Source organism: Dysidea avara, chromosome 5 (assembly GCF_963678975.1).
Source record: "Dysidea avara chromosome 5, odDysAvar1.4, whole genome shotgun sequence".
NCBI classification, from domain to species: domain Eukaryota; kingdom Metazoa; phylum Porifera; class Demospongiae; order Dictyoceratida; family Dysideidae; genus Dysidea; species Dysidea avara.
This window is the reverse complement of record NC_089276.1, coordinates 22,171,981-22,188,470: the sequence shown is the minus strand read 5'-3', so window position 1 is coordinate 22,188,470 and position 16,490 is coordinate 22,171,981. Positions and strand designations below refer to the sequence as shown.

General features: G+C 40.6%; 1 protein-coding gene across 1 annotated transcript in view; it reads right to left on the bottom strand.

The window, feature by feature from the left end:
* The window catches only part of LOC136255117 (uncharacterized), an 85,235-nt gene that overhangs the window by 34,664 nt on the left and 34,081 nt on the right, over positions 1 to 16,490 (bottom strand). The window contains exons 10-12 of the mRNA XM_066047837.1: positions 6,435 to 6,533; positions 6,261 to 6,359; positions 724 to 795 (exon numbers count right to left, since the gene is read on the bottom strand). Of these exons, the coding sequence (XP_065903909.1) occupies positions 724 to 795; positions 6,261 to 6,359; positions 6,435 to 6,533 (270 nt within the window). The remainder of the gene's footprint in view (positions 1 to 723; positions 796 to 6,260; positions 6,360 to 6,434; positions 6,534 to 16,490) is intronic.

The following is a 16,490-nucleotide window of genomic DNA, read 5'->3' as shown; positions in this document are numbered from 1 at the left end:
GAGCAGGAACTTTTTTTTGTCCGCTACTGTATATTAGAGGTGGACCGATACCACCTTTTACCGATACTTCCGATACAAGTATTTGTACTAAAATTATCTGCCGATACTGATACTAAGCATTGAAGCCAAGACAAGTTTATTATAGAAATTTTACTGTTATGATATATAGCTATATAGATATTAAATATCACAGTAATTGTGCAGTTTGATTGAGAAATGATGATCTTGGTACAATCACGTTTCAAAATATTCATTGTATTAACAGCTAAACATGATAAACATCATTGTGGATTACTAATTGCTTGATTTGAGGTAGTTTTCTTGTAAGCTTATTGATTAGGTAATTAATTGCATGGGCGACCGATAATTCTACAATGTATGTTACAGCCTTGCAACCACCTTTTCATGAAAAAGCAAGCCAAGTAGTCATAAACTTATTTCTTTGAGGAACAACTGCACTGTCATTTAATTACAGAGGATTCATGTGCTCTAATATATTAGAATACATACGGAGTAATTGTAGCAATACTTGGTTTGTTTTCACTACTTTGTAAGTTATTTGCTACTGGAAACTTAGCTATAGACGGTTTAATAAAAGTGGTGAGTGTCTACTGGTGGTATCTGTACCTTTGTATTACCGATACCGATCCGATACCAATACTGGTATCGGTATTGGTCCACCTTTAATGTATAATTAAGTGTTTATATACATACATAACTAACTTTTTTCTGTTGGTAACCTTCCATATAATCCTGAAATGACCTGCTATCATATTTAACTGACATTTGCACAGCCTGCGTGGAAAGATACACCAATCATAAATTCACTATGCATGGGGGAACTTAATATCTACAAAAATATCACAACTTTATATAAATGTATGATATTTGAAACAGACTATATTAGAACTATGAAATGAAAGAAGAAATGGTTGTCTTATAGTAAATAACTTGGGTATAACACTTTTATAAAGTTAATTTATTATACAGTACGGTAGGGATCGCAGAGATTTGTACTGTCTAACAAAACATATTGACCAGAAATTAGCTTCACAATACCTTCTGGCGCCTTGGCAGTATTAGTTATATGTATAACCAAGCTCAAAAGTGCAAATCTAAATGCTTCCAATAAGTTGCTACTGTTGGGAACAGGGTGTTTTGGCTTTGAAGGATCGACTGTAGGTGAAGGTATAGCGTGTTCTTACAATCACTTGGACAACCACTGATGACAATGTGAAAGTACAGAACATATATACACAGCAAAGACAATGAACAGATGTTGTTTATTTACGGCATGAAAAGGCGTGTGTAATTAATAGTCTATTGTCACTTCATTAGCATGCATGATGAGGCATGGCTTCGTCACGATGTATTGGCTGATAAACGCTTCCGGGTGAGGAAACAGTCCTTTGCAAATCAGAAGAATGGTCCCGACCTCTTTGCACCACGTATGCCAGTATAGCTGATACAGGGCATAGATCCTAATCTGTCTTGCCCAAGTACACTGTCACCCCTTTTCTGAAGTGGTCAGAGGTCTTAATCCTCACTTCCAAGTACTGTGGGTCCACTGTGTTGTCAACCCTCACATCATCATATAAATGAACACTGCATCATATTCATTATCTGCAGGTACCATGATTTTGCCTGAGCAGAGGAAGCCAAAAAACTGCTTCCCAGAACATAACTGCTTTCTCCTGGTCAGCATCAGCCTTCCAGATTCTTTTCAACTCCCATAAAATCTCTGGGGTTATCGGTAGTCTCACCAAACTCTGTCTGGTTGCCTTTTCTTTTTTAAGCTTTTAACCACAAACTATAGTTGCAGCAATGCAGCAATGTTAAGGTCCAATGATAATTGGATGTATCTTGCTGCTGACAGGTAGCTGTCTTAACAGTTCCCACCGACAGACCCTCATTGCAAAGAAACGGCCAAATTGGATTCCACCTTTGGGAAAGGACTTAAATCAAACTTATAGCAAAAATCTAGATATGTTCTTTGAGTACATTTTGCTATTCCTGCCGAAAACAGTTCGCAAACAGTTGGGACCAGGATGCTGATGTCCAATCTGGTCGTTCCTCCATTAATAGCTTCACCAAGTCTTCTAAAATAGTTTCCTGAGTGACTGAGGCTTTGGGTATCTGTGAAGAAAAGACAGCCAAGTTATTTCATGAAATGGCATCTGCCAGCATATTACATTTCCCCCACACATGCACTGCCTTCACCTCTATGCTAAAGTGAGTCCGAATGAAAAACAAGCAATGCAACAAGTGCATAATTTTTTTTTCACTCCGAATTAATCACTGTGACCATGCCCTCGTTGTCACAATGCACCAGCACTGACAAGTCACCATTGTGGACCCTACACTGCACATGCAACTACTATTGGTTCCAGCTCTTTTAGTGTTATTTCATCTTCCCCCACTCGTGAGGGGAGTCACTGTAAATACTTGACCGCCTAGCCTGCAGCCACCAAGACTGTATGAACAATGCCCACCGCATTAGATCTGATTGCACCGGTACATCAAAGCGAATATGTGACCTAATTTTAGAAAACCATCAATATCCTCACATTTAAAAAATTCATTTAATTGGTTTTTTGTTGTCTGTAGGGACGAAGGAATGGTCTGGCTAAGTTTCAGCTTCATATGTTAAGCAGTGTAGGAAATACAGTGTTAGACAACTGGACGAGCAAACAAAACAATATGTAGAGAAGCCACCAAGAAAATAATCTACAGGTGCTTACATTAACTATCATAACTCACTGATATAATGGAGTACAGAGTTGACTTTTAGCACCATGAATTTGTGAATCCACCAAGGTATAGTTTTCTCAAGGTACACTTTTGTGTTTGAGAAGGAAGGCAAATTCACTGAAGAAAGATCTTCGAAAATTCTTTCGTCACTGCAACGTAAACAAATGTCTGTAACTCAGAAACCCTCCCATGTATGGAGATGAAACAAGGAATTTTGAGCTCCCTATGAACATGCAAAATGTCGATGCTCAGGATTTTTCCATTGGAGTGTTAATTCACTGAAAACTTGCCTAATATTTTCCTTGAATTTGTGCTTTTTACCCATTGTTTTAAATTGCATTTTATCACAAAAGTAATATTGTCCATAGATCGACGGTTTTCCCAAATTCAGTCACATATGGTGGTAAGGCTGGACTGTTTCAGCTAGTTTCTGATAACGACATAGAAACATCTTTCCTGGTATCACCACTTTGCATGCATCAGCTAGCTTTCCCACTAAGGATTCCGTGTCCTTTTTAGGCATGATTCTTTGCATTTACAGTCGGGGATAAGCTCTACAATTCATTTAACTTCCCTCATACCTCCATTGCTATTGAGTCCAATTCAAATCCCAAAAAATGTCAGACAGGGCATTAGACCCTCCAACTTATTCATAGCTACCGGTAAACCTAGTTCATCAAAGGTGTTCAAGTCAATTGCAAGCTGGGATGCATAATAATGAATTACAAATTCAACACCCTGCTGTCTTAACACCCATATTACTGCATCGGCAAGGATGGTAAAGATCTTTGGTGCCAAACTAAGCCCAAAAGGCATTGTTGTGTCAATAAAAACTTTTCCTTCTCACAGCATTCCCAAAATCCACTGGTCTTGTGGATGGATGGAGACATTCCTGTAAGCATGATGGACATCAATCTTTTCCATCCATACATCATGACCTAGCTTTGCTACTTCTCAGGCTGCATCCTAAACCTTGACATACTGGAGGGAGCATATATCAGAGTTTATCCCATTATTGACACTAGACCATTCTGGGAAGGACAAATCTACTACTGTACAACAGGAAATATTGACGAAAGGAAAATTTGACAAATTCACAATTAATCAGCTTTCACAAATTTAAAAAGAAAAAGAAATCTAACTGACTTTTGAGGCACTTAGACGAATTAAAATTTGATGAATGTAACCAATTCGTCAAAATTTTCTTTTGTCTAAATTTCCTGTCGTACAGTATGAGTCGCCACTTACCTGACATCCCTTAGGAATCACCCCGAACCGGTTGATTTGGATTGAGCCCATTGGAAACATGTGCCACCCAAATGGACCCATGACTTTGCTTGCCGTGCACTCTGTCAGTGAGTAATCTGATACTATTGCCGGGTTCTGTATTGCTGACCTCGTGTTCTTACTAGCTGGCTTACAGTCGTTCTTGTAGTCGAACCCAATCAGGAATCCCTCTCATATGCCACCAACGACACAGTCCCTGAACTGGTGGTCCGGATGATGCGTCAGTGCTTGCTCCCACATTTTCCACTTCAACGGGGTTATAATGCCTGTCATCCATGTGGGTACCATCCTGTGTTCTTGTGCTCGACAAGCATCTATGTAGTTGATGCAGGTCTCTGATGTATTGGTACTCATCTGTAATAAAAACGATCATTCGTTACCTATATACCATTATGTGTGCAACATTTATCGTCTAATGATCCCTTGTCCTTTGTACCAGAGTGCCAGCCCCTTGTAATCTGTCCCAATCGATTGCCCTAGGTACCATTTTATTTGCCCTACACTGTTGTGAACTGTGCTACGATGCTGACCCCTGATAATTTTCCAACTACCAGTTATTCACAGTATTTTTAACAGAAATTATGAGATTGATTATCCTAAATCATTTGTCTGAGTTTTTTCTTTCTTTAAGAAGGTGGCCAATCCTGCCCTTGGTTTTTAATCTGAATCCTGGTGGTCCCAGAGGTCTCTGTCCCCAATGGTATGCTTTTGCTGGGTGATTTCCTCCACATCTACTGCAAACGAGGGCGTGGCAGCAATGTGGGAAACAGATTCTCATTCCAGGATCTGCATGCTTATCCTGAGGGTGGTAACTGCTGGCCTACTGCAATTCCTGGTTGGGAGCCCTGTGCCTGTGGCTTTGTCCTCTGTCTCTTGAAGTGAGCAGTCCCTGGTCACGTGCGAGAGTGACATACAAAGTTCACGTCTCGGGCCTGACAGTGCCTCTCCCAAGTAGCAAGATGTGTGGAGAGTGCCGTTGACCTCTGACTATCAGCAGTTCCTTGATGCTGATGCTGCCATCTGCCTGTGAAATGTTGCATTATAAGGCACCCATGTTTAGCGTTTACACTGTTAGATGTCGCTTTTGGCTCCTTTTGGCACACCCCAGTACATACAATGCACGCATCATACACTTACCCTTGTCCTCCTTTTTGTCCCATTTATCTTTGCTGACAGCCCAAAGTGTCGATTTGCAATAGCACGATGGCTTGCCTATGTTTGTAACAGATATCATCTGTATTTTCCATGGTGACAAGATTTATTGCATAGACGCTTCTCATACTGTTATTCATTTGTACTGCTGTGTAACAGGCTAACCATACTTCAGTTATGGGCTGGACAATATTATGCATTTTGTTTGTTTATTTGTTTGTTTGTATGTTTGTCCTGTGCATTATAAAGAGTAAAGACCTTTTCTTTCATGTAAAACTTTTCTACTTGTCTGAATTATACAGTACATAAAAATAGCAACCTGAAAATGTGCATGCATGTTTGCTAGTTTAGTGTTCTGTGCATACCACAAATTTGCAACATAGCTAGCTTCAAACCACCTCCAGAAGTGGACTGCCCAAAAGTGAATTAAATGTGGTGTGGATATTGCGCATTCAAATTATTCAATGCACAATATTTGCATAGTGTGAATGGGCCTATAGTACATAGCACATTAGTATGTATACGAATTGCAAGGGAAAAACAATAATATGCATATTTGTTTGTCAGTGTGTTTGTCCTGTTTGCTATACTGTAGTAGAACAAGTACCTTCTCCTTCACATTAAAGTTCCTTTTCTATTTCCTTGAAGTAAACCCTGGGCACCCAAAAGTGCACATGCCTGTTTGTTCTGTTCATACCTTTGCAGTAGCTATGCATGTCACCTGTACCATGTAGTTTGTACCTAACTATGTGTTATGGTATAATATGTACAACTGCTTTGGCCTACATGCAGCCTGTCTACTGACATTCTTTCACTGTACTGCTAAGGATGTACATAAGCACTACATAAGGCTCATCATGTAATGCAAAAGATTTGACATCACACTGTGTGCTACAGAGATGAGTGGTTCTGATGTTAAATGTATAGTTGATTTCCAATCCATTAAGTCATGTTATTGAGTTAACAACCTAAAATTGTGTAACACAAGCATGTAGGGCAGGTGCCAATGACAGTAGTCACATATAGCACAAATTACACAATCTACTACTTCATACATAGTAATTGCTCACCTTATCCACACTATTCACATCTGCTCCTCTTGATAGTAATAGTTCTACTACATTAGTATTACCCCGAATTATTGCTCTGTGTAGTGGAGTACAGCCATCCTATAATATGATTAGTAAAGTACAGTATTGCTCAAATGTAACATCACAATCTTCTACGTCGTTTTCAGTGCTCACCGTATCCACACAATTCACATCAGCTCCTCTTGACAGTAACAGTTCTGCTACTTGTGTATAACCATTTTCTGCTGCTTTGAGTAATAAAGTACTAGCATTCTAAACAATGATAACAAGATCATTAAGCTATAACAATCAACATTAAGAACAAATAATAACATATTGATAATATAGCACAAACTGCACAATTTACTATGAATTTAGGTGATGATTGGGGTGCTGGAGTTCCTACGTATATGTTAGCTAGGGAGCTAGTAGAAGCTGCTGGGTGCCATTGTATTTTAAGCATATACAATGAAAATATACAAAGAGCAAGGAGAAGGATAATCTCTTCATAGAATCAATGATAAGCAGTCAAAGTCATATTGTAGGAGTAAATTGAAAATCAAAATACTGTAATAGAACAGTCAAATATAACAAGGGAAAAAATCAGTTTATGAATTAACCTGTGCACTGCTATTGCACTGTTGTGCCAAGCATCCTGTCAGACTCGCAGTAAATATTTCAACATCTTTAAAGTCAACAGGGCTACAGCAGCTGGGAGCTGTAAGACCTATGCTACCAGAGATTTTATAACTACACTTGTTGGTTAACAATATGGAAAAATCTCTACTTTGGCATTGAACAATATTAGGTATGATTACATGCAAATGTAGGGATTCTGTCACAAAGTTATGTTGTAATACAATCAGTTTATATCTCTTGGTGCTTTACTTTTATCCTGCTTTGTTTTTGAGTTAATAGCTTTTAAATATATTAGTGCATTTAGGGCACACATTTATCATACAATTATGGCCTACTATCTGGAGCCAATCTTTCTTTTAATGTATGTAGAGTATAGGATCTCACCAATAGATTGGCTCCAGATAGTAGGCCATAATTGTTTGGTAAATGTGTGCCCTAAACGCACTAATATATGTGACCATCTCAGCAAAAACCCGTCTAGTTTGCACAACCTCCGAATTTTTTAAAAATTTCTCAGTATTATCTGCATTGTCCAAGGAATGGTTCACCAAAGTTTCAGCTTTCTGTGGTGAGTAGTTTTGGAATTACAGTGCTAGAAAGTAGGAAATTGATTTGTACAGTGACTATACTAAAAATAAACTACAGGTGCTTGCATTCGCAGCCATAACTTCCGTTTGGATTAGTCTACAAAGTTGGAATTTGGCTTACAGTTTTCACCATGGATTGGTAGATCAAGCAAGGTATAGTTTTAGCCCTGCAGTCACTTGCGCATAGGCGTATGAAGGTGGTTTTGTTGAAGAAACGGCAACTATTTTGTTTACATCTACCGCATTGTAAACAAATGCACATGACATGCAAACCATTGGGGCTATAGAAATGAAACAAAGATTATCGAACTCCCCATGAGTAGGCAAATAAGATAGCATATAGTTTTAATTGATTTTAATCTTCCTTCTTCGAGTACTGGCCCGATAAAAACTTGCATATTTTTTCTTGTAGCATGCATAATTTTGCAAATAATTTTTAAATTTTGATTTTCTCAATATGCATGTGTAATACACAATTCAATTACAGTTCATTCAATCAACAATACAATAGCTCATCCATACACGTGCCAGTACAACTAATCAAGTTCTGGAATAATCCTTAATCATGTGACTTATTGTTACATCATGTATGCATGTGCTGCATATGTTACAATCAAATATGCATGTGATTAGTGCAATATGGGGATTATATAGTTACTACATATGCTCCTCCTTGAAAAGCTCGACCCGAGCTTAGTATCGCAGTCTATCAGGAGGGTTCCTAACTCAATCAGGATATCGTCGAGAAGGAGGAGTAGGCTCTGGAGCAATCAAATGTTCAATGTCAATAGCCTGGTTATTGTCTGAGAGGTATGTATTATCTAGGGAAGGCCGGAGTCGATGTCTTAGCCGGTTGTCGTGGACAACTTTTGACTGGTAATCATTAATGATTTTAACATTAACATTGTTCTTCACTTCTTCCACTTTCCATCGACCTTTCCAGTGTGGGGTTAGTTTACCGGCAGTGGGGATAGATAGCCAGACAAGGTCTCCCGGAGCAAACTGTTGTGACTTGGTACATCGATTGTAACCATGCTGTTGCCTGTGTGCAGCTGCCGCTGAATTCAAGGTAAAAAGGTGCCGTAACTCTGCTAACTTTGTAAGTAAATGCATTTGGTGTCAAATGCATCAGTAGAGTTTTCAGGTAGCTTAGGTTTGCGACCAAACATTAGCTGAAAGGATGAGACACCCGTAGATGTGTCCTTTGCAGTGTGGTATGCATATAAGACTAATGGTAAATATCTCTCCCAATCTGGCTCTGACTGAACATAGCACCGAAGTAACTGTAAGAGTGAACGATTAAAATGTTCGACAAGACCGTCACCTTGTGGGTGGTAGGCTGTGGTTTGTGACTTACTTATACCAAATGCCTCAAGCGTTTGCTTCAGAGTTGTACTTTCAAAATTTTGCCCTTGGTCTGAATGCACAATTCAGGGCAATCCTAACATGGCAAACAGCTTAACTAATGCATTGGTGATGCGCACAGCAGTCTGATCTGGCATTGGGATTGCCTCCACCCACTTAGTAAAGTAATCTTGGACGACGAGTAGATAGCGATTGTTGTGATATGATATCAGTACCTGAAGCACATCTACGGAAACCATCTCCCATGGCTTACCCACAGGAACTGAAGACAATGGAGCTTTCTGAAGAGAAGACAATTTTCAACTTTGACATACAACACACTCATGACAGTATTTGTCTACATCTACTGACATACCTGCCCAGTAAGCTTCACTTTGTAGCCGACTTAGTGTTTTATCAGTTCCTAGGTGGCCACTGGTAGGAGGATCATGATTCTTTTGTATAACTTGGTGATGGAGAGCTTTAGGAATTATCGGAACAGTTACAATGTCTGATGTTGGTCCTGGAGCATATTTACGATAAACAATACCATTGATCAAAAGTAACTGGTGGAAAATCTGATGATAGCGGCGTAATGGATGCTTTCGCCAATGGCGACCATTGAGGGTAGTTTGCGATGTTGCAAGTGGCTTAATCAACTGTTGAATGTATTCATCCTTCTCTTGGGCCTCCTTCAGTTCTGCCGGGAATGTTGAAGGCTTTAAAATAGTAGCAGCTGTAGGTTGAGAGCGCATTGTGGTGGTCTCAAGCTGTGACAAGGCATCTGCATTCTGATTTTGTGAGCCTTTCCGATAAACAATGGAGAAATCATACTCCTGAAGCCTGAGGGCCCATTGGCACAAGAGCCCCTCCATTTTCTGAGCACTCAACCACTGCAGTGGTGCATGGTCTGTGATTAGTTTGAAGTGGCAACCCAAGAGGTAGTGACGAAACTGTTTCGTGGCATAAACAATAGCTAGACATTCCTTCTGAATTGTACTATATTGCCGCTCCGCTTGTGTCAATGATCTGCTAGCGTATGCTATCACTGCACCACTCGTTCCAAAACTGCCCCCACACCCACTGAACTGGCATCTGTATACAATGAAAAGACATCAGCATTGGAGTCAAACTGCCGAAAGGATAAAATTGGTGCCATGGACAGTCGGGTCTTCAGGTGGGCAAAAGCACATTCACACTCTTGGTTCCAGTCAAATGTTGCACCCTTCTGTGTAAGCCGATGTAGTGGTGCTGCAATCTGGGCAAAGTGTACAATGCAACGTCTGTAATAACTAGCTAGTCCTATGAATTGTCGAACTGTTGCAACACTTGTGGGACATGGTCACTCAACAATGGCCTGGGGTCTGGAGCCATATCAGCTGCAGAAAAGACATGACCCAGATATGTTACCTGAGATAACCCAATGTGGCACTTCTTGCCCCGGAGTGTTAGACCAGCCTCTTGGAGCTGCTGGAAGACCTTACACAAGTTTTCGTTGTGCTGGACAGGATCTGAGGAGAACACCAGTATATCATCAATATAAGCGGACACAAAGGGTAAGTCTCTAAGGATTTTGTCCATCAGCCTCTGAAAAGATGCTGGTGCCCCCGCTAACCCGAATGGCATTCGGCAGAACTGATAGAGTCCCATTCCTGGGCCTGGGCAAAATGCTGTCTTTTCACGATCCTTAATTGAAACAGGGAGTTGCCAATACCCAGACTGCAGGTCTAAAGTAGAAAAGACTGCTGAATTGGCTAATCGGTCTTGGACTTCGTCTGGTAACGGAAGTGGGTATGCATCACGAGTGGTCTTCTTGTTCAGTTCCCGGTAATCAACACAAAGTCAAAGGTCTCCTGTTTTCTTTCTCACAAATACGGTAGGAGCCATCCAAGGGCTGTTACTCTCTTCAATGATTCCTTGGTCTAACATTACCTGTAGTTGTCTAAGAACTTCAACTTTGAAGTGCGCAGGGATTCGTCTTGGAAGTACTCTTGTTGGGGTTCCAGCAGTTGGTATGTAATGATGAGCTACTGCTGTCCGTCCTGGTGATGTTCTGAATATCTCTTTGTTAATGTCGGTCGTTAAATAAAGAACCCCAAAACCATCAGCCATTTGTGTCAAGCTGATATTGTTCACTTGTCAACCGCCGTCTAATGATGGTGGTTGTTTTGGTAGTTGTACAGGGTTCCATGGCTCTCCTATACATTTTTGTAATAGGACCATTGATATGATCAGCCACAAATTGTGGCTCCCAATTGCATGAGGCTTGGGGGCGAAATACCTGGGGGCGAAATACCTGGGGGGTTCTCAACTTTGAAGCCACAGGGATTTCTAAGGCCATAGAAAGGCTGCAGCCTTTCCCGCCAAGCTGCACATATATAGGAATCCCACACTGTACCACTGTACCCAATAACCAGAACACTGATCCCTGCATTGATAAAAAGAGATACTGTAGGACGTAACCTGTAAGAATGAAGTATTATGCATGATGACGTAATAGAGGATTCAAGAACCTGAGTCCCAGGTAGTAAATATCCATTCCTCACTAGGCCACCACGAGTAGGCAATGAAGTATCTATCCTTATCAAGGGTGCATCATGAACTATCTGGGCCATGGACAGAAAACAATAGACGAGTGTTACAACTATTCATGTACTGTGCATATAGGGGGAATTGGTTTGATGAGGGGGTTAATGCAGTGAAGACAGGAAATCCATGTAATCATGTGCATTGTGTTGTAAGCACTGTGCAATAATCTCAATGGTGGACAGTTTATCCTGGGTATTGTGTATGCTCGTATCCCAGTCAATAATCTCAAAGATACGTAGGTATGGTTCAGTCCTTATATCTGTTTGTATCAATGTGGTACACTCATTAGGACAATATACTAGCAATGTATTTATATGCTGAGGTAATATCATAAGAGGTATAAATCCGACGTTTAGTAACATTATTTAGAGCGTATGTGATATTTTTAAGCAGTCAGCTACAGAGAATGTCCACTGTGTCTGTCTGAATAATAACAGAAACTTAAAACAACTACACCTTTATAGGGTACAACCAACTGTGCTGAGATCTTCTACTTGAGGTTGTACTCTGTGCCACTCTGTATTATGTACACGTTGATGACGAATACTCTGTGATGCCCAATAACATTAACTGTGTGTAACAGTGTTACAGCCTTTTCCTGTCGGCATTGCAGTGTTAAATAGTAGTGCATAATGTGTCAATTGTTGACCATATATACTTTGCATACCCGATTGCCCCCAGAATTCTACATTGGGTGTACACATGCCAGCTGGGGTGCTAGTCAGTGATACAGACTGGTACTGGTGATAATTACTGAGCATGTATTGATACTTAAAGAGTGCATGTATGTGCATTTTTATTTTATTTTTTTGGTTTATTGGCATGAAACTAGGAGAACATGTTGAACAGGCCCTACCAGTGTCAAATTGCAGGTATCGATGTGTAGTGTTAGGTATTTATGTAGGTACATATGGATTGAACTTTATGCATCGATTATGGTAGTCTCACTTTTGTATACAACTGTATGTGCATGCAACCCATCTGGGTATACAATGTATGTGTGACACACATATAAAGTGTATCCAGTGTTTGAATGAGAATGCTCACTGACCCCAATGGCCAGATGGGACTTTGGGTGCTCGCCTTTGTTTGTGAGACATAATAATAGCTGTGGCTGTGCCTCCAGAATTTTTATACTGACCTAACAAGGCAGCTCCATATTTTACCTAGGTGGTGCTAACATTGATGACCACAACAAACGAAAGCTTCCTCGGGTGTGTGCATGTGAATACTGTATGTACTTGAGAGAGAGGGGGTGGTGGATAAGATAGCACTAATTCATAACCTGTGTCCCTGGTAGAACTAGCTAACCAAGTATGAATAGTATGCATGGTGGATATTGTCATACAGCAGTTACGTGTACCTAGTGTTAAGCGATACTTGCAATACTGCAATATTAATTGAATACCAACTACAAATACTGCTACATTTTTGGCTAACCTCGGTTCTCTGAGTACCATTTGCACTTTTACACTGTCATTATGTTCTTGCAATATCCGTGCCGTACCATGTAGTGCTGGGCGGTATTGCATTTTTTGCTTCCTGCATCCGGTATTGAGACATATACCTTGATATTCTGGTAATCAACTTTTAAATCAAGCTGGTAATGTTATCAGTGTTAAAAACAGTCAGCAGTTACGTAATCTGTAAATGAGATTACCACAGGTGAAAGTTGTTGGTGTCTAACAGGTTATAAATGCCTTTTGCTAACTGCTATGCAGTTGCATACAAGTAGGCTAGTGCTACACTGTAACCTGAAACCTCACAGTTTACTGTTAGGCAGGACTTGTAGTCATCAACACATAAATCAATTAAATGCCAAAGACCCAACGTCTGGCTTCCTTCATAACGTGATACACCTAATGGCATTCATACCAATATTACCCGTATGTTTGAAAGTGAATACCTTTGAACCAGTTTGGTGATAATACTGTGATATCCCAGTACTAGTACACTGCACTATTTTGTATGTAATTGTTGTCCAACACTAGTACAATGCACTATTTTGTATGTAATTGTTGTCCAGTCTTATGGCCTCCACACTGGATGTGAATTATTCAAATACAGTTGACCCACATACTGGAGAACTGTTCAGGAATGAAAATGGGCACGCCAAGTAATATAACCACTTGTTATATGTGCAATTGACATCAAGGAAAAACTGTACATGGCTAGTAAGGAGAAACTTCAGATGAAGATAGCAGACCCACAAACTATTGTACACACCGTATCTTTTGAGACTGCTGTTTGATGTCATTTATACTAAATCCGGCTCAAGGCATACAATACACAGATAGCTAAATATATACTACTGTAGCAAGTCACACTTCCAGAATCATATACACTACATTGTTTACAATAATAACTTATAAGTACAATATTATTACAATGAAAACCTGAAGGACTTTACCATTATTGGACCACTGACACCGCTCCACCTTTTTTATTTTATTTTTTACTCAATGAAATGACTCACTGGCACCCGTACTCCACACAGAGGGTCACGAAAGTGCTAGCCCACTACTGGAACGCACATCACTAGCTTATTTTTCTTTACTAACCAACATTTTTCCCCCTCAGTGAACCAACTCACCGGCACCTGTACTACACACTATTTAGTGTTATGAAGACACACACAGGGGTGCAACAAAGGTGCACATGTGTCCCTTGGTGGACCATCACAATGCAAACCCCAGGGCCCCCGAGACCAAGGAGTGTTAACTTATGAATGGGCCCTTTGAGCACCTAAGGAAGAGTACTGTTGTAGTGCCTACGGTATCTACTGAGTCTGCTGTTTGATGTAATTTCTACTGAGCCCGGCTCAAGTCATACAGCCATAGATAGCTGAATACACACCCCTGCAGCAAGCCACACTTCCAGAATCATGTACACTACATTGCTATACAAGAAGTATTACAATCGTATTTGAAGTACCCTCCCATTATTAGACCATTGACATAGCTCCACCAGTGGTATTAACATTAGCCATGCAATCTTAAGACCAACGCCAATGAGCTAGTGATCCAAAATCACCTTAACATATTCGTAAAGACAATTCCAATCAACTACTCTAATAGAGCATATGTTTACTCATACATAGGTGAATAGTTTGGATTGAAATTGTACACCCGCCCATATGGTACACATGCACATACCGACCCCACTGTCTGTAGTACCCTAATGCAAATGACCATTGTTTACATTTCTTATGATATTATACCGATACTGTGATTCAGTGGTGGATTAATACAATCAATGTAACCAGTTGGAAAGTATGGGGATTATATTTATTTTTATTTTGTGGAAGGAGAGAAGAAGGGGTAGGCTGCTCCATAACAAAAGAAAATTAATATGAGGGCCATGCCAGTGCCAGCCAACTACTGGAACACACACCACTTGCTTAATATTCCTATTAACCAACATTTTCCCTCTCAGTGAACCAACTCACTGGCACCTGTATTACACATATACAAAAATGACAGTCATGCCAGTGCCAGCCAACTACTAGAACACATACCACTTGCTTAGTAGTCTTCACTAACCAATATTTTTTCCCCTCAGTGAGCCAACTCACTGGCACCTGTACTACACACTATTTAATGCTATGAAGGCACACACAGGGTGCTACAAAGGTGCATGTGTCCATCACAATGAAAATCCCAGGGGGCCCTGAGACCAAGGAGTGTTAACTTGTCAATGGGCCCATTGGGCACCAAAGGTAGAGTGGTAATTGCTTACAGCACAAATGATCCCTGAGTACAATTGTAATTGCCTGCAGCACAAATGATCCCTTGCTGGTCTGCTAGACTAATATATGTAGCTAAATCAGTTCCACTGCACACATTAATTCCGACAGTTTTTTCCTACGGGGTATTCCATATAATATACAATGGACACTACAATGATTGCTATTTGGATTAGTGCCCCCTAATTTCAGTTGCTAACCTGAGTGGGAAACGATTAGTACCATATATGGTGTGACTACTCTATTAAAATCAGTGCTAGTCATGCAATATTAACTATTAACTTTGCTCACCCAGCCCCATCATATTTGTGCATTAACTACAACAGGCACATCCAGCTTAGTACCTAAACTAAATGAGAGCACAATTCTCGTGTCCAAACATTGTGACCATGCCCCTACTCGAGCCGGTTCAGCAACGCGCGTGCAGTCTAATTATTTTCGAAGATTACCTTATTTAACGCCTAGTACACAAGTCAAGACAACCCTCTGCATGCCTACACCGAATATCCCCCAAAACACGTGGGGCATTTCATGCGCGGTTTCGTGGCTTTTACTGCAAATGAACAACGCATTGGTTTGCTGGCATACCGAGGCCCCCACCAGCGCCCGAATTCGAGCGACGCCACGCGTGAAAGCGCACCAGCTATCGTTATGGCAAAAGGCTGAGTGTGCAACCACGCCAACCGCCACACCCACGCAGACCCGAACTCCGGTGAAAACCTCAGTACATACAAGTCGTGCACAACAATACATGGAAAGAACTCACCGGGCAGGCGTTAAGGCAATCGCTTAATCCGCTGTCCGAATATTGAACTACTTCATCTCCCACCAACCACGTGTACAATCCTGTCCACTACGTAGTGGCACAAACAATCTCTGAACCAGACTCAGAAACTTTGTCCCATCACTGGTCCCTTTCTTCTTTTTCACCTTCATCACTGAGACCAACTTTTTGTACCACCTGGTCACCCAATTGGAACGACCCAAACACGCGGTATTTTTCCCACGCATGCGTTCATAATGTTTTCCAATTAATACCTACTGTTCTATATTACATCTAGTATTGTGATGCAGGTGTGCTATGTACCTAGATAGCTGCAATGTGTCGCTACACCACCCAAACACACACACAAATTATCTCCCTCCATTAACTTTGTTTAACAAGTTAAACTCCATTATTCTCTCATGACGCACTCAAACATGGGGTTAGCACAACTAGGAAATTCAATATGAACTGGTTCATCGAACTTTGGCACAGTACACTCATCGATATTTTCCTCCGAGTGTTCTAGTCCTATGGTGCCACAATATCTTTCATGTACTTGC